This window comes from Lytechinus pictus, chromosome 4 (genome assembly GCF_037042905.1).
Source record: "Lytechinus pictus isolate F3 Inbred chromosome 4, Lp3.0, whole genome shotgun sequence".
NCBI classification, from domain to species: domain Eukaryota; kingdom Metazoa; phylum Echinodermata; class Echinoidea; order Temnopleuroida; family Toxopneustidae; genus Lytechinus; species Lytechinus pictus.
This window is the reverse complement of record NC_087248.1, coordinates 18,488,598-18,516,077: the sequence shown is the minus strand read 5'-3', so window position 1 is coordinate 18,516,077 and position 27,480 is coordinate 18,488,598. Positions and strand designations below refer to the sequence as shown.

The 27,480-nt window shown below is 39.1% G+C and overlaps 1 protein-coding gene across 1 annotated transcript in view; it reads right to left on the bottom strand.

Moving 5' to 3' along the window:
* Positions 1–201: 201 nt before the first annotated feature.
* Positions 202–27,480, bottom strand: part of LOC129258900 (leucine-rich repeat serine/threonine-protein kinase 1-like) — a 47,540-nt gene continuing 20,261 nt past the window's right edge. The window contains exons 6-25 of the mRNA XM_064098545.1: positions 27,278–27,436; positions 26,517–26,683; positions 25,167–25,287; positions 24,434–24,592; positions 23,446–23,568; positions 22,750–23,008; positions 21,746–21,881; positions 19,645–19,739; positions 18,903–19,025; positions 18,174–18,370; positions 15,021–16,793; positions 14,199–14,654; positions 13,480–13,731; positions 12,803–12,952; positions 11,171–11,372; positions 9,879–10,098; positions 8,730–8,987; positions 7,875–8,071; positions 7,415–7,543; positions 202–6,460 (exon numbers count right to left, since the gene is read on the bottom strand). Coding sequence (XP_063954615.1) covers positions 5,994–6,460; positions 7,415–7,543; positions 7,875–8,071; positions 8,730–8,987; positions 9,879–10,098; positions 11,171–11,372; positions 12,803–12,952; positions 13,480–13,731; positions 14,199–14,654; positions 15,021–16,793; positions 18,174–18,370; positions 18,903–19,025; positions 19,645–19,739; positions 21,746–21,881; positions 22,750–23,008; positions 23,446–23,568; positions 24,434–24,592; positions 25,167–25,287; positions 26,517–26,683; positions 27,278–27,436 — 5,643 coding nt within the window. The 3' untranslated portion in view covers positions 202–5,993. The remainder of the gene's footprint in view (positions 6,461–7,414; positions 7,544–7,874; positions 8,072–8,729; positions 8,988–9,878; positions 10,099–11,170; positions 11,373–12,802; positions 12,953–13,479; positions 13,732–14,198; positions 14,655–15,020; positions 16,794–18,173; positions 18,371–18,902; positions 19,026–19,644; positions 19,740–21,745; positions 21,882–22,749; positions 23,009–23,445; positions 23,569–24,433; positions 24,593–25,166; positions 25,288–26,516; positions 26,684–27,277; positions 27,437–27,480) is intronic.

Here is a 27,480-nt window from a genome sequence, read left to right as displayed (position 1 = left end):
AGTTTTAAAAGGATTGGAGGCCTACATTTTTTTTTTCAAATTTCAGAATGTCTTATTCTTCCTCTTCCTTTTCTTTCTTAATTTTCTTCATTATCCTCCTCCTTCTTCCTTTTGATGTTCCTCTTCCACTTCTTTCTTGTTTTTCAATTGTAGAAACATATTCTGTCAGCCGCATAGAAAACAAAACTAAATCAAAAAGACTCAATTTCCTTCACTTTACATCACTTTATTTCAAAATATCATGCAACAACTTTACAAATATACATAATTTTCTTCAAAGCTTTTACACAACAATCAGACAGAATGTGAAACACACAACATACACAATAAATTTTACCCAGGAATATATAATAAATATAATTCATATTTCTCGTCTCCGCCCAAAATGGGATGAAATTATACAATAAACTATGTTTGGTATTAGTATGAAATAATGCACAGTGAAGCGTATTGCCATAATATGTTGAAATTGCCCATGCAAATGTACACAAATTTATACAAATATACACACAATAGAATAGATCACAAACTTTCTCCAGATATACAGTATGCTACGAGTATCGTGCTTGATATAAACTTTAGAAATATTTATCAAAAAAAGAAAAGGAATCTATTCATCTGACCAGCAGAGAAGCATGCATTTCTTGATTTTTTCAATACCCTTTTTTCTTCAAAATGTTAAAGTTGTCTTCCTAACACTTTGAATCCATTTAATGTTTGAACCTATATGGGAAAGATTAGAAAAAAATACCCTAATCACATACAGGGAGGATGAAAAAAAATGCATTCTTCAGAATAAAATAACGCCTGAGCAAAATATAAAAGAAAAAAAATCCCCTTTTTTGATAGGTCCAGCCTGTATATAATTTTCAACATAAAAATAAATTATAAGACACATTTATGAAGGCATTCAAGTTTAAAGAATGACAGTCATGTTTAAATTTAAAAAAAATGAGCCACTCACTACCTCGTGATATGAAAAAAAAAGGAAAAACGTTAGTGTTTTTGGATATAAATGGATTAAATTAATAGTTTTACTGTGTCAAAATTATTGCTAAATCACATGTTAGCTAGTCCATTAATTTCGGATGAGAAAGATAGGTGCATTAGTGTCTGTCTTTTGGTTTGAAATATACTAATGTTTACAACGCTTTAAAGGTGATATGTTTGTCCGACTTTAATTCACAAAATTTTCAGCCTTGATTACCTCCTTTAACATTCAACATAGGCCTCAACAATAAATACATAACTTTTTCATGTATTACATCAATATTCTAAATGTATTGCACATTTGCACCTGTACATAAAAGACCATAATATAAATATGATGCTTATTGCTAAAACATACAGTATATTTGCATATTCACAAATTAGTTAGAATATCTTAACAAACATACATTGTATGCAATGATTGGTTTGATTATTGCACTATGTACCAAGCCAAATTAAATAATTAATAAAATTGTTTGATCTTAAACATTAAGTTAAAGAGTTAAAGAGGTACAGTAGAAATGCAGGAAGAAAGGGAAAGAATGATACTTATACAAAAAAATATAACAGAGCGAGATAGAGAGAAAGAGGGAGAGAGAGGGGAGAAAGTGAGAAAGAGAGAAGTGAAGGAAGAGAAAGAGAGTGGGAAAAGGGGGAGGGAGAGAGTGAGAGAGAGGACAATTACACAGTGACACAACAATTGCTCCTGCGACGATTTCTCCAGGCTTAATTTTGTCTAAGATGTAGGGTTAGGGTTGCAATAGGGTTTTATGTTAGGTTTAGGGTTAATGTTAGGGTAGGGTACATGTATATTGTTAAACCCAGGGTTGAAGTTGGTTATTTGATTAGGATGTGAAATTCAGAGCGGAGTAATTGTCGCCAGAGCAAACGTCATGGAACCAAATTTACATGTAAAGTAGTATACTGCACGCTTGACCATCCAAAAGTCAAACCATATTTTCACATCCGGGGCCCAGAACATAAAACTTAGCAATCATTATAGAGCATTTTTTTAATGACTACATTGACTACAATGTACAATTAATAGTGAAAATCAAGCGTACGATTAATTACTAACCTTTGTTGTTACAGGACCAATGGGAGTGTTTCATAAATCTTCAGAAGTTACAAGCGACTTTATGAACGACTGGTGACCCTTTCTTATAGTAAATGATATACCCCATATTTTTTTGGTGTTGAGTTACTTGTAAAGAGAGGGTCACCAGTCAGTTTTATGGAACACCCACCAGATCACTCAAACTGTTGTTCATTAATTTGACTTCAGCAGCTTCAATTACTTGACTTTTAATTTGGTAAACATGTGACAATGCTGCCACTAATAACCAAGTGATACAAGTAAATTCTGCCACCAAGAGAGTTTAACACTTAGTAACACCTCAGTCATTTTACACATTTGTACTTATCTTGATAATGCCCAATGAATCAATGAATAAATAAGTAAATAAATTAAAAAAAATAATTGAATAAATAAACAAGTATAAAAAATAATTTGATCAATATTCTTTTCATAGGGTGATAAATACAAAGTATTCAAATAAATCTTGCTGTTTGGATTGAAAATGCTCTATATTGTTGAGCTACATGTATCAATGAGTTTTGTATTTTTTAAGTATTCCACCCATATTTGCGATTGACGCTAGGTTGGGCAGCCTCACCCATGCCCTTAGCAAAATTGAAAACGCAATACAGAACTGTGCTCGATACCTTTTGTTACCAAATCACAATAGCATAACCGTTGGTGTCACATACATTTACTGAACATGTCAAAAGATACGTGCCTTTAAGGTTCTCAAATGAAATGCATTGTGGGAGAAATTTCCATTGCACCGAGAAGCAATGCACTAACCAAATATACATATAATCCTAGCTCTCTTAAAATAACTCATAATCGTGGTAAAGTACCTAGATCTAAAAAGATATCATCTCCAAAGAGAATGTTGTATAATTGAATGAAAAAAAGTGGTGTTAAATTGATCGAAACAATGATCAAACGTGTGGTGTTTGTAATGGCGTTCCGGTATTATGATAATGCTACTTCTATGCTATGTCAGTTGAATGAAAGAAAGGCATTCATATGTCAACAACAACAATCAAGAGGACACATTTTTTTTCTGCTCATCTTTTAAAAAGCAATACAAGTCTACTCCAGGTTCCCAACAAACAGCGCACAGCCGGCAATCAAAATGCAAAATCAGTTCCCTATTTCCCGGCGGAATAGAAACTGGGCCAAATCGGCACTCCTGCAGCTTGCAAATCAAGGCTTTTAATCTTGAGAACATATCAATAGTATCTCATTGCAGGGTCTCGCTGATAAGGAGCTAAAGTGGTTGTGGGTTGGGTGGGAGGTTTCGGGTGGACAGGGATAGTGTCCTATTAAAACGAGCCCTTTTTTCTCATCCCGAGGATGATTTACCACTCTCACCCAGGTGCTAATTGGGCAAAGGTAGGAAACAACCGTCATTGTGGTTGGTTTAGCAAGCTTGCGCCTAACAGGCTGCTTGAAATGCTATGGATCAAGTGACCGGGTAATAATTGTGAAGCGCTTTAAACAGTTGTAGAATAATAAAGCGCTATATAAATGCCAATTATTATTTCATAAAGCTGTTGGTAAAGTTATGCATGGCTTTACGAACAGTGTACATTACGGAAATATGAAGCGCCAAAACTTTTCATGAGATATTATACAAATGATGAATGTGGATGAGTTCATTTAGTTGAGGAGTTGAGGATGTGTTTAATCTATCACTGAAGCCATTAGGCAGGGAGCAATGGATTGATAAGGGCCTCGACAACAGCGGATATATCATATTATGAACAGATGAAGACGTGCATTATTCATTTTCATGCAACTCTTCTAGATCTTGTTATTTGTTAGCATAAACAAAAACATAATGAATACAAGTATAAAACATATTAAAGTAAACATGTTGCTTAAGAGGAAAATATCTTTACTGTATTTGAAATTATCAAATTTACATCAAAGCAACGAATATACTCTAAATGAAAGTTGTTTTACATATTAAGCTAAAGTGGTGGATGCACACACATGGCTTGCCATACTCCAGTTGATCAGAATGTTATGCATTACTTTACAAAAAAGCTATATGAAACATTCCCAAGCTGTCTATGTCATTTGACACTATTCTCTTTATATTTTTCTTTCTCCTTTGGTCGTTCAAACCTTAATAATATACCTGTAAAGATCAAGAAACATCATTCTGCTGTAAGTAGACTAAGCATTATACAGTGCGTCTCACAAAAAAGGAAACCCGTTTTCAGAGACAGATTTCATAATACATACTATAAATTTGATATTTATGGAAAGAGTGGAATCTCATCTTTTATATGAGACCAACATCTGAGCAAATCGTTTGCAGATGGCAGATTACAAGCAATAAATATTGAGGCGTGTCAGAAGCGATTTGCGCAGAAACTCACATGTGAATCTGAATCCATTTTCATTACAGGGATCAGTGAGAGAAAATTCACACAGAATACAAAAGAAATGCTAGTAAGCTAATCGTCGAATAAGCACGGTCATTGTATCACTAACCAATCTTGTTCAACTTTTCTGTGCAACCTGATTTTGACATTAAAATTCCTCTTGCTCATTAATGCGTGAAGTGTTTGTCACATATTAGGTATCAAAATATAGAGAAATAATTGAATTGTATGATGATGTAAATGAAATATCATAATTAATTTTCCTTTGAAGAAAAAAGACATGGGAATAATGGTTTACTTTTCTGGGGTGCACTGTATAGGGCAGAATATTGTGACCATAATTTCTTTGTTCTCTCTCTCTTTCTTGTGTCCTGTTCGGTCTTTCATCTTTCTTCTCGTTTTATCAAAATGCACTTTACATCCGACTCATTTTACACACTGACACACATATTGTTGTCGGGGTATTTATGTTTATTCTTTTGAGTGTGTCTGTCTTTCTTTCTGTACACTTGTCTGCCGCATTAGATCATTCAATGCCTCCCTACTTCCTCTTGTCTATCCTCTCCACTTCCTTTCTTGTACTCTTGCTGCACATATTGGATGTCTGGGGGTAGGGCTGATACAGTTGTTACAGTTACATATGGCTTTACAAACAAACCTAAATTATGGAATGCTGAATAATTTTAGTCATGATGAGCACACTACAACTCTTAGTCCTTAAAACAATGGCCAAATTACGAATGAATGCATATTAGATCAACAAAAAATTTCCTCCACAAGAGGATGAACAGGGTCATATCCCTTGAGGAATGCTGGTAACATGACATATTCCTCAAGAAGGTTGCAACACATTTGTACTACACATTTCTTCTTGTCCAAGCAATTGAGCTGTCGGCCAGAGGAGATTCTCATCAAAGACAATGTTCTGCTTGCTATATACTGGAGGTGTATATGAACATATTTCTTAAGGACAGCTGGTAAGAATACCTGGTTCTTGACAAGATTTTCACACCTTTGCACTCAGTTCTTCTTTACCAAGCAAAACTGCTGCCTGACACAGGTGATCCTCATCAATTACTCCGTTCCTCCTTCTAAAGGAAGATCTCATTCCTTGAGGACAGCTGGTATTGATATATATTCCTTAAGAAGCTCTTCACTCAGGTGTTCTAGAACAAGCAATCCTGCGGCTGGCTGACACAGAAAATCATCATCAAAGACTATGTTCTACCATCTAAAGGAGGGTATAAGAGACCTCATTGTTTGAGGATGGCTGGTAAGGCTGGATATTCCTTGAGGTGTCGCATCTCTGTAAGCCTCTTCATTCACAGGAAGATGGAAAATGGTAATGCTTCTTATCTGAGCATTGGGCTGGAAAACACTATGGTTCCAGACTATGCCAACAAAATAAGTTCTCCCTAATGACCCTTCCAGGAAATTCTCACTTCTAGAAGGTCCTGAAAGAAGGGATCCCTATTCTTAGAAATTATTGGAAGTTCTCACATTCTGAAGCAGCAGAACCGTAGTGCTAGACCAGGTCATCATACCTCTGTACTCCTTGATTTCTTCCTCACGATGCCATCCAGGAAATCGGTTCCAACCTCCAGACGATCCTCACTGAAGTACTCCATGTTCCAGAGAAGAATGTACCAACCCAGCCTCTCCTGGCCGGTGAAGCGGGACGGCGAATTCCCGTATCCGCCCACCAGATCGTTGAAGCCCTTCCCGAGGGTGACCAAGGTTGGGCGGCTGAACCTGAACCGATGCGCTACGGCTGCCTCCGACTGATGATCTGGGATGATGGATGATGAATCCGGGAGGTCTGGCACCAGGTGGTGATGATGAAAGGGCGCTACGGGAATGACGAACTTGACAGGACCCTCGTGACAGGAGAGCAGGATGGCTGGGGCCAGGGTGGATGCATCAAGGACAAGGAGATGGCCGCAGGATATTCCGATGTAAAGGTACTCACCGCTAAGGCACATGGAGTTCACCTGGGAGCGGAAGGCTGGAGGAAAAAAGAGAACAAATCGTAGATTATGAAAGGTGATTATTTACATGTATAACAAGGTTAGTAAAAGGGCTGTAACACCTCGCCATAATATCCAGTGCAGGCCAATGTACGCTATGTGTGGCAAGTCATTTCTCCTTTAATCCTATCAAACATTCCATTTCTTATGTCAAGAATCACATTTTGATCACACAATATTTCAAGATTTCAAATTCTTTATATGAAGAAATCATTTTCTGTTGCTGAGAAAGAGAAATTATTGATGTCAACAAAGTGTGATGAAGAAAAACTGCTTGCCATAGGCTATGTCCCTTGGTATACGCTGGCTAAAATGTTCAGGTGTTGGTCCTTTAGAGCTACAACAAGAAATGACAGACACCCTACATCATACTGTCACTACTCTAATATTTGCAGGATCAAAGCGATATGGTTGGGCCATGCAGGGTCAAGATAAGTAAAGGGATAAAATCATGATCTTGTTTAATATGTAGGAGTTACTAAACACTGAACATTCACCCTCTACTGTTACTGAACTCTTCAATCATAATTCAAACCATAGTGAAATATCTATTCATTTCTTTCAATTCAATTCATTTATATTTATTTCATTTCTAATACTGCATGGCATTGTATGCAAAAATCAGAATTATTACTGGATGTTGCAAGAAAATTATTTGCAATTGATCACACATTTAATTTACAAATTTGAAATTAATTTGATCAATTATCTGACGCAAGAATCAGACCATCAATTAATTAGAAATTCACTTTTCAACATTCGATCTGATGTAACATAATCCTATTTTAACATGATTACAAGATGAGAATACTTTGTTTTTCATCAAATTCCTACACCTAAACAACTCACTTGTAAAGTAACTATAAAACGTCAATCAATTGCAAGATTTACGCTTGATTTTGGGTCCTAAAATTGACCTGCAAGTGACTTACCACTCATTGGTCGATGACTTTGTCTGCCTCTTGGTCGGGGGTTGGATCTACAAGTTGAGACCGTCGCAACAAAGTCAAGCCTGCCCTCTATTGCTTTCGTTTCCGTGTTCCACTTGTACACTACTGGGCCTGGAGAAATAAAATGAGCAAATAATTACCATTGGTGAAGAGGGCGGGGGTAAACATACCACTACATTTAAAATTTGTGAATGCCCAGCACGAAATCCACAATTGGTGAAAACCGAAATCTAAGTTTTCTAAATTGTTTTAAAAAGTGGATCCTAAGCTGTGAAATGATGTAAAACTTAAATCCACATTACTATTTGACTCAATTTGTGTGTTTCACAATACATTCATGCAATTCTAACCCTATGCCCTCTGAGATATTAAGACCAGAGCAAATGTCGTGTCACCCATGCAACACCCCCCAGAAGCCACACCCCCAAGAGGCCACACCCACCTGGCTGGACGTACGACCAGACGTGCTGGAGACCCATCTGTTCCTGGATGGCAAGGTCATAGGTCACCATCTGAGTGACCGGTGCCAACGTGAGGGGTTCGTCAAGATGGCAGAGGACGACCTGCTGAGTGGTCAGGTTGCCGGCATTCAGGATGGTCACGTACCCATCGGTCTGGCCGCACCATAGCTCGTAGGACCTGAGGAAGCAAGAAACAAAGATTGGAACAGGTTGATAATCAGAAGTAGTCAAGTTCACAATTAAAAAAAATCCTTTAGCTTGCATATATCCAGGATGTGCCTGAGGTGAAAATTTTGGATGACAGAGAAACAGCGCCTATGTCCTGCTTCCACTACGCAGGCGAGACAATTATAATAAAATTTTTGTACGTCTGACCCCCTATTTCTCCATTCTTACTTTACTAAATACTCAAGCCCTAATAGTTTGAGGGTATGCAATTTTTCATACGAAACACAAAGCGGAAACAAATGATTTTAGGAAGGGCGTGCATACAGGGGGTCAGACATACATGTACATACTTTCATGGGCAGTGGCATCAATTACACTTAACAAGTGGACAGAAACATTTAGACAATGTGTCAAGATCAACTTTGTACTACGGCGCAGATCTCCCTTGTTCGTTTCAAGTTATTTATATCATATTCATCTAAAATCCATCCAAAATTCTTTGAAAAAAAAAAAATCAACATTCAAAATCGATGGGGGGGGGGGGCATTCCCCCAAATTGAGGTGATCCTCCCCCCACCTCCACCCAGGATTAACACTCGTGCCTCTGGGATCAAACAATCATTGGAGTACCGAATAACCATCTAAACATTAAAACTTTCAATCATTACCTTTTACTTCCATTCTTCTTCAGGACGATGGCCATGGATATGATCTCTCTCTGCACATCGACATAGTGGAAGCCGTCCGGGTCCGCTGAGGGCGCCCCGTTCCCGTCTTCTTGCCTGAAGGCGACCTCGTGATCTGCTGCTATGGCAACCAGCTGGAGAGGGGGTATGTGTACCATGCAGCACGGGGAGCGCGGCTTGCTCTTGTACTGTGGAAGAGAGAGGCGTGCGATTTCGTTGGGGTACGAGAACCTTCCGTTCCTGGTTAAAACAAGGGTGAATGAAAAAGTACAATGATGAAGATATTTCTGGTTTGTTCATGATAGTATAGACTGTAAGTCCCCGCCCCCCCAAAAAGGGAAGAATGTCTGCTTGCCATAATGGGAAAAAAATTAGGTTAGGTTGTGGTTATTTTATTCAAAGTATAATATGAAAGCTCAGATTTCTTCTTGTGTATGTGGCAGGGACATCATCAAGATGTTTTTGCCTCTGTTCAACTGGTTTAGACCATACCAAATCAGATACCAAGGATACAATGCTATCATGAACATTTCTCCTACAACACATCACTCACGGAGGAGAGCTCCGTGAGGTGCAAGTTTTCATGGAGGACACATCTAATCAACAGCTTATTCAAAGACACCTTATCTATTATCAAAATTATTCTAATATCGTAAATAGAGGATTCTAAAACCTACAAATCCATGGCCTTTTACAGACACTCGGAGGGTCTCCGGAAGGCGACATGACATTTGCTCCTGCGACAATTGCTCCGGGCTTAATTTTGTCTAAGATGTAGGATTAGGTTTTGGGTTGCAATAGGGTTTTATGTTAGGTTTGGGGTAGGGTAGAGTGTTAAACCCTGATTGAAGTTGGTCATTCGATTTAGTGTGTGGAATTTAGAGCAGAGCAAAATGTCATGGAGCCTTCCGTACAGACCCTTCGTCAAAACTCTGGTGGATTCATCCTAGAACAGACATGACGTGTTAAATCAATGCTCATTAAACAGTAATGACTACTTTGCAGATATTTATTTTGTATTATTTATTTATTTATTAAGTAGTCTTTCACACCAGCAAATATACCAGGTAATTTTCATTAGCAGGTATGTGTGAAAGCATCTAATGAGCAAATCAACCTGTTGTCACTTACTCATATACAACGATAGAGCCTGAATTCAGACCAAGCCACATCGTATCAGCCACAGAACACACGCAGCGGACAGTGCCTCCGGAGACGGTCAGGTTGAAGCAGGTGGTGTCGTCGCTAGGGGTGCGGTCAATGTTGAGGATGACCACCGATGACGACTGATCCTCTTCCATGGTCTGGGTCATCCAGATGACCGGCAGACTGGACGAGGTGTCCGGACCGTCTAAAGAGTTTGAGGAACAAAATTTTAAAGATTATACAAGAATTTAATACAGTAAGTTTGTGAACTCCTTCATGCTGAGTGTTTGATATAGATTGCGACATCACAATGTTTGGCGAGCCCAGAGAAACAAACTTTATTGAATGTGATATTTTATCACCTGACTTCACAATTAAATGTCTAAAACATGGCAGAACTTGAACACTTTGAATATGTTAAATTTCTGAAGGGGTTCACTAACTATTGAGCACCACCGTACATGTAAAGACCACCCAAGGTATACAAGAAATAGATAGGATAGGACCACTTAATAAATTCAAGAAAAACAGTATTTGTGAAGAGGCTCCTGTAATAACATGTTTCGATGGGAAATACAACTTGAGGGAAATCAAACTTATGGTCTTGACAGGCAAACTGTCCCAAGGAACCTTTTCCTTACAGCAGATATGACTGAGTACACTTCATAGGTAACTGGTAATTAGGCCCCCAACCTGAAGTGCAATCCCTTTCAGAAGCTCCTTAGCCATCCCGTAATAAAGATACACTGTGCACCAGCGTGAGGTGCCATAGTGAAGTAAATCTAAGTGTCACAATATAACAGACCTGGTGGGCATTTCATAACATATGAAGGACTTAATGCATGACTGGTTACCTTTTCTCATGCTCAGTGATATATCCCTATGAAATTGATCTTGGGGGCCGTTTCATAAAGCTGTTCATAAGTTAAGAGCGACTAGTGAACCTTTTTTGTGTGCTAAACCATAGCGAATGAACATTTTGGTGTATACCATTTACCACAAGAAAGGATCACCTGTCGTTCTTAAAGTCGCTTTCAACTTACGAACAGCTTTATGAAACACCTACGTGGGCCCTGAAAACACAAAACTTATAGATTAATCATGGAGCTGATTTGTACAACTGATTGCAGTACTGTTGCTAGTTTGTATGATCAATTGTTGAAATTAGCCCCAAGATCAATTACTACGCTTTATGTCACAGGGCTCCGACCTTTGATGTGACAAACTGTTCAATCGTCCTGCAGGAGAGAATGTGCCAAAGACAGAACCCGACTCACCTCCTTCCGACCCACATCCTGCTGTGGTGGCAACGGCGCAAGAGACGACTGGCTTCTCCTCCAGAGAGAGCACCTCCAGGAGGTTGGCAAACTCTGCTGTCTTTGAGATGTCCTTGATCTGTTCCATTGATGGGCGGTCCCTGGAGTCCTGGGCCCAGCACCAGGTCAGCAGGTCCAGCATGTAGGTTGGGTTGGACTTCTCCTGGAAAAGAGAATAAAGAGGATATATCAATGTGCATCCTATCAACCGAACATTTTCTAGAAATTCAGTTACATAAACTACCACTACACCCTCTTTCTAAGAAATATGATTGGAACTGGTATAATGATTTAAGATTTATATAGCGCACAATTGTATGTCATGTCATCCACAACAAAACAATTTTAGAACATGCACATTCATATGATGCAGGAATGAGCTGAAACAGTGTCAAACACTTTTGGGGATTTAACAATATTGAAAAATAAAATAAATTTGTTGCAACAAACACTTATTGTCACAATATCATCACAGATCTAGGTCTGGTACATTAACATAAACCAAACTTTATAAAATCATGATATTTTAATTAGCTGGAAATCTATCACTGAAAACTGCCAACACAAATGAGCACATGTCAGACAGTGTATTATTATTGCTTATAAAAAAAGACTGGACATCCGGCTGGAATGCCAGGCTTATTTTGCTCATTTCTCTGAGATTACACATATCCTTCCAGAATCATTTGGCACATATTTTCTACTCATACAAATAAACAATTTGTGGTAATTTTATTTGATTCTGTTTAAATTCATTTTGTGATCAATATCAAAACTGGCATTTATCTTTAACCCTAAATCTCCTGGGGTATTTTGATTCTTGTCATTCCCGGGGGGGGGGGGGCCATTATGGCCCCCCCTTAAGATCTCGGCCGCCAATCGCGCGAGCAACGTAAAAATTTGCACGCTGGTAGTGTGCGATGTAATCTACAAGGCTGTATGGTAAAATTTTCCAAAATAATGAAATTTTATTTTATATGAATTAATTATGCTAATTTATGCATAAATCATACTTTTTGCTCTAATTCACTAAATAAAGCTCCTAGAATGCTACTTTTTGTTAAAAATATTCTTTGTAGCATTCTTAACAATCACAATTAAAAAAAACTTCGGTTTGGAAATAAATTTCTTATGTATTTTATTGTTTTATGAATTTCTTATGTATTTCCTTGTTTTTTTACTTTTTGTTTTTTATTGTTTTTTCAATGAAAATCGTTCCAGACTTAATTCTGATCATAAACAATGCAAAATTGATTAAGTTTAATCAGTAAAAGTAGAAATAATGATACATTTATGAATTTTGGCTAAATACACAATTTGCATTGGATTTGTACATGAAATCACGTTTATGAGCAATTTTGGGTCCGACATGCACTTACATAATGTTGCGTAATGTCGTAACCGCGTACCCGGGCGTCACAAATTTGGTCTCAAAATTTGCGCAAGACTTGAAAGCAAAAAGTCAGTGAGCGGCAAGGTCAAAAAATTTCGCGCAGCAGATATATCGCGAAAATTGTCGAGGGGGGGGCCATTATGGCCCCCCCCCCCCCGGGAGAATTAGGGTTAAGAGAGGCTTTAATGATGAGATCCTACCTTTCTTGAGAGCACAGGCCTCTGGCCATCCTTGATGAGTTGCTTGATAACCTCTGACAATCGACCTACATCCTTCCCGACCAGACACTCGAAGGGTCGCTGGAGAGACATCAGCTCATACATGAACATTCCAAAGGAGAAACAATCAACCTGAAAGGTGGGGAAGGATAGATTTATTTTTGATTTCTTACTTTTAGAAGCAAACAATAAGAAACAAATGATACTGAAACTAGTAAAGTGTACGAAATCACTTTTCAAGGATGCATATTCCTGTAATTAATTTTCTACACCTGGTGAAAAAGTTGGATCAACCAGTCTGGTTAAGAAGCAAAGTTGCAAACTAGATTTAATATACAAATGTACCCTATCAAAATGAATTACACCGAAAATTAGGAAGATGCCTGCCAATGAAACACAATCCAATGATGGTTACCTATGTACATGCACATGTAAGAATCAGGGAGAGACTTAGAATTTGTAGTTTTTAACATTATGAAACTCTTTCAAATTTTTGGGCAGTCTTCCTGAAGATTGTGAACACACACTGCCATGGTGGTAGCCAACATAAGAATCTGGGAGACACTGAAAATTCATAATTTTGCTTAAACCCTTCAACTTTTCAGGGAGTTTTCCCGAAGACCCAGGAGACCCAGAAACACAATTTCAAGGCAACTCACCTTCTCATTGTAGGTTTCCTTGCCATCATATTGGACAATCTCTGGGGCCATGTATCCCGGTGTCCCACCATACCCCTTTGTTCCTGAAGGCAGTGCGGTCACGCTGATGCCATAGTCAGCCAGTTTGATCTTGATAGGATCTGCAGGGTTAGGACTATATGGGTCCGGGAACTTCCACACAAGGACATTCTCCGCCTTGAGGTCACGGTAGATGATGTCTTTGCTGTGGAGATAAGCGACGGCTGAGGAAACCTGCAAAGCAAAAGGAATTTAATACAGGCATACTAAAAGCTTGTTTTTCACAACTATTTTTTTAGGAAAGCTCAGAAATAGCTCTATTTTACAGTTATGACATAAGTTTTGTCATGACTTTCTTTTCCCAAGAAAGATTTCTCTACAGGATATACAGCTTTTTCTTGATCCTTGTTTGCTCTGAGACTTTTGAAAATTAATGATTTTAAATTTCTACCTCTAATAAAATCTGTTCACTCCTGTCTACAATTGATCAAGTTGTTTACTAGTGATTCTTAAATCAATGTGGAAAGAGAGAAAGATAGGAGCGGGAGAGGAGTGGGAAAGGAGTAGGGGACAGTGAGAGAGAGGGAGAGACAGAGAAAGAAAACATGAGTGTAATACATCAAATATGAACTTGAAACATAAATGCCCACGTTTTAATCATAGCTGCACCTTAAAGTAATCTATTCTTCAACTACACATACCTGTACAACTAATTCTTGCAAGGTGTGAGGCGTCAGCCTGGCTCCAACACGCTTGAAGTTCTCCATCTTGGTGTCAAGTGCACCTTGAGGCGCCAGCTCCAGGATCAGACACATCGGATGCCTACAGAACCCAAGGAAAGGAACTATGTGTGGATGGTCAAGGTTATTGATGATGGAGAGTTCCTTGCGAGCTGTTCTGTAAGCCTCACAGGAGAACCTTAACGGATCCCGGTGCCACTTGGTGTTGTCGTTGTCGTAGCGCCGCCTGTCGGTGTTCCCGGCGCCTTGGCCTGGCGGGTAGGGCTGGAGCATCTTGACTGCGATGGGACGTCGGTGCTCTGAGGCACGGGCCATCACCCCCTGGAAGACCAGGCCGAACGTCCCACTGCCCAACAGACGTTGGATGTCCAAGGCCGACTTTTCGGTCAGGAGGGATGGTCCAAGATCTGCATACATCTACATACACAGTCATAACAAATAAATGAATAGTAAGAAAATAAAAGGAAAAATGGAGGGATACATTGTTCTTAGTGTCAAAAGTCAAATCCACAGATCTATTCAAAAGTTGTATTTTAGGGGAAGAATGAAACTTCTCTCCTCACGATTAATGGAATAACAGTTGCATTGACAGAATCTTGGCCTTTTTAGCAAATCAATTTACTTCTAAATGTTTTACAAATGGATAATCAGCATGTCATTTGAACCATGTATAGAATAAAGAAAAACAGGTGAAAGATCCCAATAATGGATGTTAACATATAGTCACAGGTTTTGCAAAATTTTATCTGAATTCATCAAGTCTTGCATGTACAGTGTACTCACAACATCTGGTGCAATGACGGAGATGGCTATGTTTCCGTGATTGGGACACTCCACAAACTCATTCCTCATAGATTGCAGGACAAGCTCTTCAAAAAGGAACCCATACACGCAGATATCGTGAGGCACATCACCACTTTTATGGATGGAGCTCAACATGGTGCTGTTAAGGACAGTGTCCAAGGCGATCATGTCGTTGCTGACATCGGGTTCAATACCAAGCTCACTGCAGGTCTCCAGCGGCAGGGGATGTTCTCGGTCAGCATCTATCTCCGTCTGTAGAGTCATGTCGCCATCGGTAGAGAGACGGATGTTGGCCGCTGCCGCTATGCGATCCTTTCGATAGAGTGCATGGGCAGCTTTTCGCCTTGGGTTGAGGTGCCTGAGGTTGACACCTGTCAGGATGTCATCATGGAGTCTTGGGTAGCTACAGGAGAGTCCACAGCAAAGCTTGCTTCGCTCACCCGTATTGGTGCTGATCATCTGGGCATCTGCAGAGCTGATGGACGACCACAGGAGCGGAGAATCGTGTTCGGCATTCAGGTGCAAATCTGCATCGAGAGCATGGATGAATTCCCATTCGGAGACATCCACCTCATCCCAACTTGGCTTGTTGTAGTCCCGCCAACACCGGTGGCAAGGAACTACCCTCGTGATGAAGAGTTCTCCTTCAAACGTTGTCCCCAATGGTTCACACAGGTTGGGATAAAAGTTCTCTATCAAGGTGTCAATAAGATCAATGATGGTAGACAAGAGACGGCAAACAGCCTCCAATGACGTAAGCACTTTCACTGAATCAAGAGTTTTCTTTCCATTGCTGTCTCTCTGCTGGACCTTATGTGTTACTTCTAGATTTTGGTTAGGGATAAGGATCTCCAACTGGCCACTCCGGGAAAGGGACACATTCCTTGGGAAGTTGTCAGGGTCATCTGTCAGGCTCAGAACGTGGACGGACTCTGGTCTCCTCTCCCGCTCAAAAACAGAACTCAATAGCTTCTCCCTGACAACAGCTTTCACATGGAACACAGTCACTGACATGAATTTCAATTCAATCCCAGACTGCCAACACACCCACTGGAACTCATTGGTGAATTCTGATATAGGGGTATCTTCAAAGAACCTGCGGACATCGTCCGAGAGCAGATACATAGAGTTGATAAGACCAGGGATCATCTGGTCGGATAAAAGTCTGCTGATCAGGTGTGACCAAAAGCCACTGGGAATGTACTGGAGGATATAGAGTCTTCTGATAGCAGTCTTAAGGTTCTCCACAGGAGTGAACTTATACCCATCAAATGGGCTGGGCACCTTGTCATCCTTTGCCTGATTTGACACCAACGCAATGTCTGCCCTGTCCAGCTTTCCTTTGACAGTTCCTGTATTGACATCCCCTGAGCTTGGGCTCTTGGAGATGGTAGCCGACTTCCGCAACAGTTCAAAGGTAGGGGTATCACTTGTGTCCAATCCCAAGGTGGACGTTGACGCTTCACTGTACATCTCGCAAGGAGGTGACGAAGCGCAGTTTGCCATTCTCGCCTTGCCCTGGAGGTTTCTTCGGATCGGGACTGGGATGGACATCGAGGCTTGGCTCCTCTCAGGAGGTTCGAGGGTCTCAGGGGATGTCTCTCCAGCGGATGTGACATCTGTCGGTGATCCATCACGGCAATACATCCTGGAGGGTGACGGACTGTGACCACGTACTGCTTTTCTGTTCCATCTTTCTGGAGGAGAGGACTGGATCGGTGATGGACTTCTTGCTCCTGTCTTCCTGTAAACCTGCAGAGATGTAGAGTTTCAAAGAACAAGTGTAAGGTCAACAGTCACTTGGGACTTCATGATCCAGGTGAGGGGGGAGTACATAGCAAGAAGTATGCAACATTGTGGCAAAATCCTTTTGCAAGTTTGACTTATTGTGAAAAGCATCAAAGACAAGACAGAACACCCCTGGTGTAGTTTGGGCTAAAGCAATAGTTCTTATCAAGGTATCAAGTTTCATGGGGAATTACACATAAATACCATTCAAGTGAAAGAATATTTTGAAAACTTTATGTAGTATTTTTTAATGTCACATCTTGCCTTGTATAGCAATTTGGACAAACCATTATCTCACTCTCAGGCCGAGGTAGAGTATGTCTTCTGACGGAACAGCAAGGTTAGCTGGCTCTCCTGATGAAATCTTATTGCATTATTAAAAGTCTTTTTGCAAAATTAAGTTACTCCTATCCCAAAACTAAAGAAAATAAAGTCAAGCCTATTTTCAGAACCTGTACAGAAGGACCACCTATAAAGACCACAGGATTAAGTTTTCTTGAACAACTTTCTTTTTACAACATCTATAAAGGACAGCTCTGATTGCTTCCAGGTCAATGTTTTGAACAAACTGTGCATGCAACGATGATCTTGATTGGTCACTGGCAAATAGCAATGGATCACTTTATATTTTGGAGCCCTGGTGGGCATTGTGGCATACGTGTGTAATGCAAGTTACATAGGTGAAGTTACAAACTGACATAAATGTTGGAGCCCCGGTCACGTCTTCTGACTGGTGATGCTAGAGGTTAGTTCCAGATGTAAATCATCATACACAATTCGGTGGATTCACAATAGAGTGTGCCATCTATCGGTTGCAGCGACAGGCCGAAATTCGCAATGCCTCATGGGAAAAAGTCGACATCTGTTGCACACACTAGTACTAAAAAATAAAGTGCAAGTATGCATGCATGCGATTATTCAGCGCTGGCCGACGCGGCTCGACCGGATATGCTGTTTACTAGGGTCCAGGAGGTGGGAGAGAAATTTGCCCGCATACTGATATTTCTTTGCAAAATTTAGACCATTTTTTGTGAATTTGTGCCACATGGTTTTCATTTTTAACGCACCACAGCCACATTACAGTACATTAGCAGTGTGCGCTGCCTGTGCCTGTGCGCAATGTCGACCGCGAAGTTAGACAATTGTCCTGTTCGCTGCAGCCTATAGATGGCGTAACATATTGTGAATCCATCAAAATTATACACATGCATCCCTAAAAACTCTATTACACTCAGACAACTTGCGTATAATGACCAATATCCTGTTTCTCCCTTTGGGTAGTCCTTATATACAGGTTTCACTGCATATCTACAAAGTACATGTACATGTATGATCAACCCTTACCCTAGTGGAGTCACTCCTGCTCCTAAAGACCGGTATAATGGTGGTATCCACGCCCTCCTGGGGTAAACGAGACGGGATCAAGAGGTGCTTGGGGTCATAGGTCACAGCCACCTCAAACTTGTTGAGGAGGCTGATTATGAATTCCTTCACGCTGGAATCCTCAAACTTCCGATGCAGATCTTTGACGAGCATCACACCTGCACGATAGATCAAAAAAGAAGGGAGGAAAAGATGTGAGCCTTACAATCAAGCTATTAGGGAAGTTTCTTATGTGGAGGTAAACTTGATCATATCTTTCAAGGCTTCATTTACTTTTTTTTCTCATCCTCAGAAATCACCTTTAAGTTCAGCCTTCACAGAAAGAAGATGCACATAGAATAATATCAATAATTACACTTGCTAATACAAAGCGTCCACTTAAGCACGATATAATAATGCAGCATAATTACAGCGAAACATGCAAATTTATAGAATTTCAACTTGGAAAGACATTCTCTATTAATCTTTCTAATCATTTTCCGATACAGAAACTTTTTGAAAAAAATGTAGCAATGAAAGAAAAAATAACAAAGTTGTCAGTTTAGAATCAAAACCTGAAGAAATGGAGCTACAAATAATTGAATGTTCCAAAAGGAGTTCTAGAGGCCCGTTTGCCCCTAAAAATAAAATCGATCCCTCCATTATTCCTACTAAACCCTTCATCCTTCTCATTCTTCTATCATACTGTACCTTTCTTAACATCTGGGTTAATCTCTGGAATCGTCACAACCTTGGCCAGCGTGTCACACAACCACTGCGGGTCCAGGAAGAAATAGTCATTCAGCATTGAGTCCTCGTAGTGAAGAAGAATACCTGGTAATTCAATTTTGTAAAATGTAAGAGAACAATTCAATAGTTTATCATCATAAATGGAAGAGTGAACTGTTCAGCATCGAATTCTCATAATAGAATACTACTACTACTACTACCACTACTACTACATGTACTACTACTAATAATATTAATAATAAAAAAATAATACCAATAATAACAACAGTAATAATAATAATAATGATAATATTAATATTGATGATGATAATGGTGATGATAATGATAATAACAATAATAAATTTGAATTACTATTATAATCAGTGGCGGACTGAGCCAGGTTGAACACAATACTCTCTCTTAGGGACCATATTGCTCTTGCACAATAGTTGGCCTCTCAAAACTACTGTGTTTAACCCGCCTTGATCCGAGCTTGATAATAATATCAACAACAATATTAATAATAGGCATGTATACAGACTCATCTATCTAAAAATAATCTATTCCGAGACGCACTTTTTTGTCGACTTCTTCTCTACCTGCCATTCTACTGCTGAGCATTCAAGGGATCAATCCTGTTGGGTAATTATAACTGAATTCCAATAAAATTAAGATGAAAATGAACTGAATGATTAGCGATGCTAAGTGAGAAACGAAAGGGTACCGTTGTTATGAAGGAATCTTGTTGCTTGGAGGAGTTCTTCCTTATCGTGGAATGAGATCTGAGACTGTTCGACCATCATCCTCATCACCTCAGACCTGGATGAGAAAAATGAAATAAAACATTTAGCATGTTATAGTAAGGACGTACTTTACAGGGCATTCCAGACCCCCCATAAAAAAAAATAAAAGTATGGTCGTGGCACTTTTGATCCCTAACAACAAGCACAAGTTCTTTGCACCCTTCAATCAACTTTTCCCAATCACTATGATAGTACCTGTACCTTCCCAATATCCAATCTCACAATGAGAAATAAGCTTTATTTCATTAAACCTGTTGACAACTTAATGATGTAATTTCCTTTTTAGTCTAAACCAACGAACGTAGAGGGCAGCAACACACATCAGTGTTGCTTTTAGGAAGGTCCACTCTGCTCAGATTTTGTGACCACTTAAGCTCCGCCCCTCACTCCGCGCACTTGTTTGGTAGATTGTAGAGTTGATTTTTTTTCGTTTGTTCAATTTTACTATTTTTTATGGATACTGAAAACTCCACAAAATAATGTTGAATATTACTTTATAAATGTTCATTTATTTTTTGAAAAACGTAAGACAAAACGTAATCATGATTCTTGTAGTTTGCACATCAATAAAATACATAGTCTGATGACATTGGATTACCGTTTTTCTGCTTAATTTCGCTGCCCCTACCAAAACTACACCAGCCAACACTGGAACCAATACCTTGAGCTTCTGGCAAAGCCGCGCTGAAACTTCCCGGGACACATCGGTGCGCGTACTGCACAAAGGCAATGCTAGTCGACTTAGCCAGATATGGACTTGAACGATATGGACTTGATCTGTCATTGATGTGGCACTAACTGCCAGTTGCAACGATAAATGTTCAAGGTTAGAATCCTAATTTTCCCTTACAGTGTAGATCGGAGTCTGAAAATATAAAATAATTATGTGATATCCCCAAATCCGACCAAACTTTTTTGCAACCCATCAGGCAGAGATCGAATACGGCCACCAGCCAAGCTCAAGCCCAGGTAAGTCCTAGTCTAAAGTGAGACCTAATTAGCAGACCAAAATTATCTGGTCCAGTCTCGAGCCTGGTTTGACGGGCCTTGACTTGTGAACTATCAAGAGACGAAGGTATATGTTACAGCTACTCAAGCTTCAAGCGATGGCACTGCCGCTGGATTGTGTAGGCGCATTTATGTGGTGCAGCGAAATTTAGATGAAGAATGTTCAACCTCAAGTATATTTGTTATCATATAGATATGTGAATGTCATAAAATTGTTGTACCACGACGTAATATTTTAGGAAAAATACAGGAATGAATATCAAATATTTTTAAATGTGATATTTGCTTTAAAAATCTTTCAAGTAAAAATGTTGAAAATGAGGTAATAAAAAAAATTAACTCTACAATCTACTAAAAAAGTGCACTGAGTGAGGGGCGGAGCTTAATAGCGGTCACAAAATGAGCTTGACTAAATCGGGGTGAAATTAGCAGATTGGTTTATTTGATGGCAGAATTCAATACTGTTTACTGAAGAATTAAAAAACATAAGACAATAATATAGTAATATTTTTAACTTAAAAATGTTGTACACTTTTTGTCAATTGTTTTCATATTTCTATTATTGGAATTTAGTCTTGTCATAATCTGTTAGTTTACCTCTATTTTCCTATTAATCTCTGAATGTATTGCGTTGGTTCATGATTTCTTTGGCATGCCTACCAAATCGTGCGCGCACTTTAATTGCACGTGCGTATCGAGTGGACCTTCCTGATAGCAACACTGCCGTGTTGCTGCCCTCTACGTTCGTTGGCCCAAACATAGAAGAGACTTTGGGGTTTTAGGCACTTATTAAGAACTGTACTATTATCATAATTATTATCAGTTGCTACATGTATGTGTAAGGGCAATATCTTCTTTTAGGGCTCCTCTTTTGACTACTTCCTAAATTAAAGATAATTTTCCTTGTTACTTTAATTATATTGTTATAGTTCTTACAGTTGAAAATAAAAATTCTGAAACTAGATGTAATTCCCCAAAGGTCCAGTTGCAGTAGGAAACTATTCATTGACGTACTTATATTCAGTACTGTGCAGGACGGGTTCTCTCTTAGCAGCCCTCATGTCAGCTGAGATCTGCATCACAGCCTTCTCAAGGGCAAGATAGGATGTCGGCACCCTCTGCATCAACAAGGGCTCCCTCTCTCGACCCTCTGTGGGAAAACAAGAATATGGAATAAGTTTTCTTACATTTGTTAAAGTGTTATTCAAGATTCAAGATTCAAGATTTATTAAAACATATGACCGCAGCTTGTTAAGCTGAATTGACAAATGTTTTACAAAAGAGCATAAAAATGTACTTAAAATCAACAAAAAAGTAATGTTACAAGAGAGTCAAGAAATTACAAAAACAATTAAGGTATAATCATGATAATAATGAAGTGATCTTAGTTTTTGGAATGTACAATATGTACATCATAATAAAGAAATAAAAAATATTCCAATTAAAACCAGATAGTTCTAAGATACTTTCACAGACAGTAGTAAAAGTAGTTGTTACATCTGACATTTGAATCATAAAGGAGCACTTTTGGTGCAAAGAATCAATTGTGCATTATTTGACAACAACATTACAGCTTCACAATGCTTATGAATTTTGATTCAAAACAGGTATATAATATTTGATAATGATGAGAATTTAGTATACATTTATCTCTTAGCTGATTAAAATACTAAGTATAACATTTGCTTACATCTAAGTATTGAATTGAATACAGGCTCCGGTTTCACTCGTTACAATAACAATAATATGGAAATTTGTAATGTACAGTATCCATCATAAGAAGATGTTCAAGGTGTAGTAAGGAGAAAAAAGGAAATTGAAACATATCACGAGGGGTTGAGAATTAAATTGAATTGAAAACCGGCCTGAAAAACCAGGTTTTTAAAAGTTTTCACATGAAACCCACAAACAGAAAATCTTGCCACTAGGGAAGCAAAATGTCTTGTACCTCAAAGTGGGACAAATAGATTCTAAACGATAATAACAGTTCATGACATCCGATGAATTACAACACTCACCAGTTAGACTATAGGCCGTGTCGTACAGCAAATCCCGAAGCATGTTGACATTGTACGACTTGGAGCTGGCAGCGCAGCTCACCTCTACGCACGCTATCACGTGGGGGAGCCCCGCATCCTGGGGATGGGCAATGTTGATGAACCGATCGAAGATGGTCCGCTTCAGCTCGGGCCAGTACTCCTTGGAATACTTCTTGTCTCGGAGGATGACGTCGTAGTGAGTGCCTACGATGATGACAGGAGAGTTGGGAGCCCTCGCCTGGTGTAAAAAAAGGTAACATTTTAAACTGATAATTCTGAATTTGACAATTTTTATTACTACCGGAGAACCTTGCCAGGCAACTAATAGTAGTTCATAAGCTGGCTTGTAAAAAATAAATCCTCGATTATCAAATTTAAAATATGATATCTATGAATGTGGACAAATCTGACAACCTTGAGATTTGCACACAGTGCAGTCAGGAAAAAATGGTGTCAAATAAACTCTTGTTTCTCTTCTTATATTCAACTTCAAATTTTCGCAGTATTCAAAAAGAATTCTCTTTCGGATACATGTAAGCTAATTTTCCAAGACCAAAATATTATTTTGCCTATTGACAGAATAGCCCTGGTGACTTATTGTGGTTTTGAGTGGACGGGATGCATATACTCAATGGATTAAATTGGATGAAGATAGATTGATGTGCATGAACCAACCTGTATGTTAACCAGCCACTGCTGGAGTTCATTGATGACCTTTGACCCATCAGTGATCTTGAAGACCACGAGGTAGAGGGATCGCTTCGTCAGGAAATACTGGTGTGTTGCGTAGAACTCTTGCTGAAAAAAAATAAGGAGATAGATAAATTGGATCAGGAAAAAGAAAATTAATTCCCAAATTATAAAAAAAAAAAAAAAAATCATGCATCATAATGTCACAATTAAGCCAATTTGCATTGTTCAATGTGTTTGCAAATTTTTAAATTGTGCTATGTGAATTGTAATGGGCACCTTGTGAAAAGTTTGAGCCATGCCTGTCCAGCAGGGAACTTGCAAATAGCCTGTCTTTCCATTTCTTACCTTTAATAATGATAATCATCATAATAATACATAAAATTTGTAGAGCACACTTTCCATCAGATGCGCAAGGCGCTTCAGAGCAAATTACAGAAAGCGAGAAAAAAAAAGTACATAGCAAATTTGAACTATGCAAGCATAGCGTTCAATACATAGATGGGTTGTCTGTCAAAAAGCACCACTATACAGGTACGTACGTCTTCAGAGTGCCCTTGAAGGTGGTTGCAGATGTCTGGGTTTTCAAACCCTGTGGAATAGAATTCCACAGGGTCGGCCCTGTGCACAGGGTCGGCCCTGCATGAGCAAAGGCACATTAACCAATACATAGATGGGTTGTCTGTCAAAAAGCACCACTATACAGGCACAGGGTCGGCCCTGCATGAGCAAAGGCACATTAACCCCATTTCTTTCCCCATAGATGAAAAACAGGGAATGCGGGAAAGCCTATGATAAGATGTATTACCTGCTTCGATGGGGAACAGATTTCTGAAAAGGTGCCTTTAGTATGTCATTTGTAGATAATACACTTTTTCTATTCATAATGATTTGTGAAATATTTTTGAAATGTCACCAATAAAATATCCCTTATCTACCGCCCTCTTTCCATCTCCCTTATTGATCATCTCACCTGTCCTCCGAAATCCCAGGTGCTGAACGTGACCTTGCCGTGTTTGCCTTTCTTCTTGTTGTAGGTCCACTCGCAGACGTCCACTCCGACCGTAGACAGGTGTGTCCCCTTCAGGGTTTTACCACCAATGTGGCTGTTACCTTGTCTCTCCCCAAAGGTCTAAGGACATCAAAAAATGAAAGAGAATTGGTTGAAATACATGAAAGTGATTAAAAACGTTCAATTATAGCTGAAGCAAAACGGTTTACATTCTGTGTTGCAAGAAGAAGATGGACAATCTATTTGCAATGAATTGCAAGATATATGATTGGTTTGAAGACCCCAAATAGATCTGATGCGACACACTTTTTTAATAAATCGCATTTTGCATCACATGTTAAAGTTCCAAAAAGTAAAATTATTTCATTTGAAGTTTGGGATAATAAAATCACAATTTTGCCTATGCGGCAATTTGCCTTTGCCGATGGTGCAAAGTCCAAAATCAGGTTCAAATCGCAGCTGATGATGATGTCATTACGATTTGGATTTGAATTTGCTCTTATTCCTACAAGGAAGCTCAAACTAGACTGAATTTCGATTTCAGTAGTCCCACTGTACTACTATTCTGAACTCTGACCGCTAAGGTTTAACTGGTTGGAATGTTCATATCAAATGTAATTACTATTTCTTCGAAATTCCGATTGCAACAAATCGCATAGTGTGCGCCGGGCTTAAATATGAATATCTGACTTACCCCGAGTGACTGTGCAATATAAGCACCCACTCCATCCCTGCGCAGTTCATTCAGCAGAGTTGTCTTTCCGATGCCAGCTTTCCCCACAAACATCAGTTTCATACGGGTGTATGGCTTTGCACTATGAAACAAAAAATTGTTATATCATGTCTTTTTAACAATCATGTGCAACATAGGACCAGCAACCATTCAGGTTAGCCAGCATATTACATTTACACTACACTGCATAACATTCCATTAAAAAAAATCATTCACAATAATATATCATACATGTACATGTATAACTTCATGATACGATGATATACAGCAATGTTGTGTAATAGGCCCAGGCTCTAATTTTACGTGTGTAAAGGTTAAGAATGATTACAACGCCAACGACTACATGTAGGTTACAAATCACAATTGATCTACAGAATTTGTGAAATATCCAGTACCATACGGATTACTGAAGGTTTCACAGGCCTAATTCATTTCCCATAGACTCGTGTGTTAAAGTGGCACTTAAAAAAATTCATAAAAAATAAGGAGGAAATTTGAGGGTTGAATGTTTTCTACCAGTGGACAGGATATATGTCTGACATTCCACATCTGACCAGAAAAGGGTACCTCGACCGGCTCATTTTAAAAATGAATCAGCATTTATGAAGACTACACCGACAGGATCAAATTCATCACTTGAGTGAGTAAAATGACCCTCATTCTTCCGCCAGTAAAAAAATAGTTCTAAAGTAGTGATATATATTTCCAATTTGGAAAAAGGAAGTTCAGTAGGTACCCTTCCTAGAATCAGTGTTAGATTGTTAATCATATTCATTCATTTTTGTCAATCAGCAATATCAAATTAAAAAATTGAGAATGGGTTGGCTCGAATGAATATCTTTGGCCTGCCAGTTCTAGTTAAGCTCGTGTAACCTGAAGCCTGCATTGTGTATAAATGTGTCCCTCCCCTGTTCCATAGATGCAGGCTATAATACAGTAGAAAACACTCTGTCCCTCGGATAGGGCGTTAAATGGAGGACCCGTGCTGAGGAGTCACGACCTTTGCATGTTAAGAACCCACTAAACTATTCGTATGAAGTTAAGGGGAATCCCCGGTGTATGCCCAAGGCAGTGTCCTCCACCTTCAGTGCAATGTAAGGCACTACATGTATGTAATACGGATGGAGAGTGTATTAAAAAAAAACAAGAGACTTTTGTAATGTCACTTCATGGCACATTTATTTCAATATCGTGCCAGGTGATATACATGTACCATGGATCCAGCATTCTCAATTCACCAAAGTTTAAATGTCTCAGTATTTTGATTTCATCATCACCATATCGTGCAGCCATAGGTAAAGTGGAACTTACTCATCGAGAATGGAGCGTAGGTACCCTAGCACATCTTTGACGAGCGACGTCTTGATCATGGAAGAGAGAGGCTCCACAAGTTGGCAACCGTCTGCATTGAAGTCATAAAGGCATTTGAGTCTTCCCATCTCTGGTGGTAGGGTAGTGATGTTCACATTACCATCCACCTAAGCGTTGAAGGACCGATATAATAATAATAAAAATAATAATAAAAGCTTAATTTGTAGAGTGCCTTTTTTGCCAGAGGATACAAAGCGCAACTATTTTTTATCCTGGATTTAGCTTGAGCTAACTTTACCAGCGGTGCTCAGTGCATAAGAAATTAATCTTACCAGGTACCCATTCACCTCCCCTAGGTCGAATGAAACACAATGTTGATGAATTTCTTGCTGATGGAAATTACAGCCCTCTGTTTCAAAGTCTTGAGACTATTCCACTGGCTCACAGCACCCCATCAAGTCAATTTCTAACTAGATGGAATAAAATTTTCAACAACATGTTGCAGAGAACAAAAACTTCTGGTCATTTAAAAAGAATATTGTGAAACTGAATGAGGTTTAAATACTCAGAAAACTGTTTCAATTTCTATATTTCATAAAAGGTATGGGGTTAGAATTAAGACATAGATCTAAATATTGTTTACACTTGCAAATTCCAGATGATTAATATTGAAAGAGGACAGCGCTGACAGAGTTGTAGCTGAAGCTAAATGAGTGGGGATCTAGAGCCAGATCCTCAATATTGATAGAGGGCAGTCTAACCTTGAAACTACTAAGCTTGGTCAAGTACTGTACATCGGCTGGGATCTCACTCAGCAAGTTATTTGAGAGCATCAAGACGTTAAGGCTTGGAAAGAGGAGGGTGCCCTCTGTGTCCGTACATGCAGTATTGGTGTAGAGCTTCCAAGCATCTGCAGGAATCTAAAAAGAAAGAAAAGAGAGGAAAAAAACTTCCTTTGATCTAC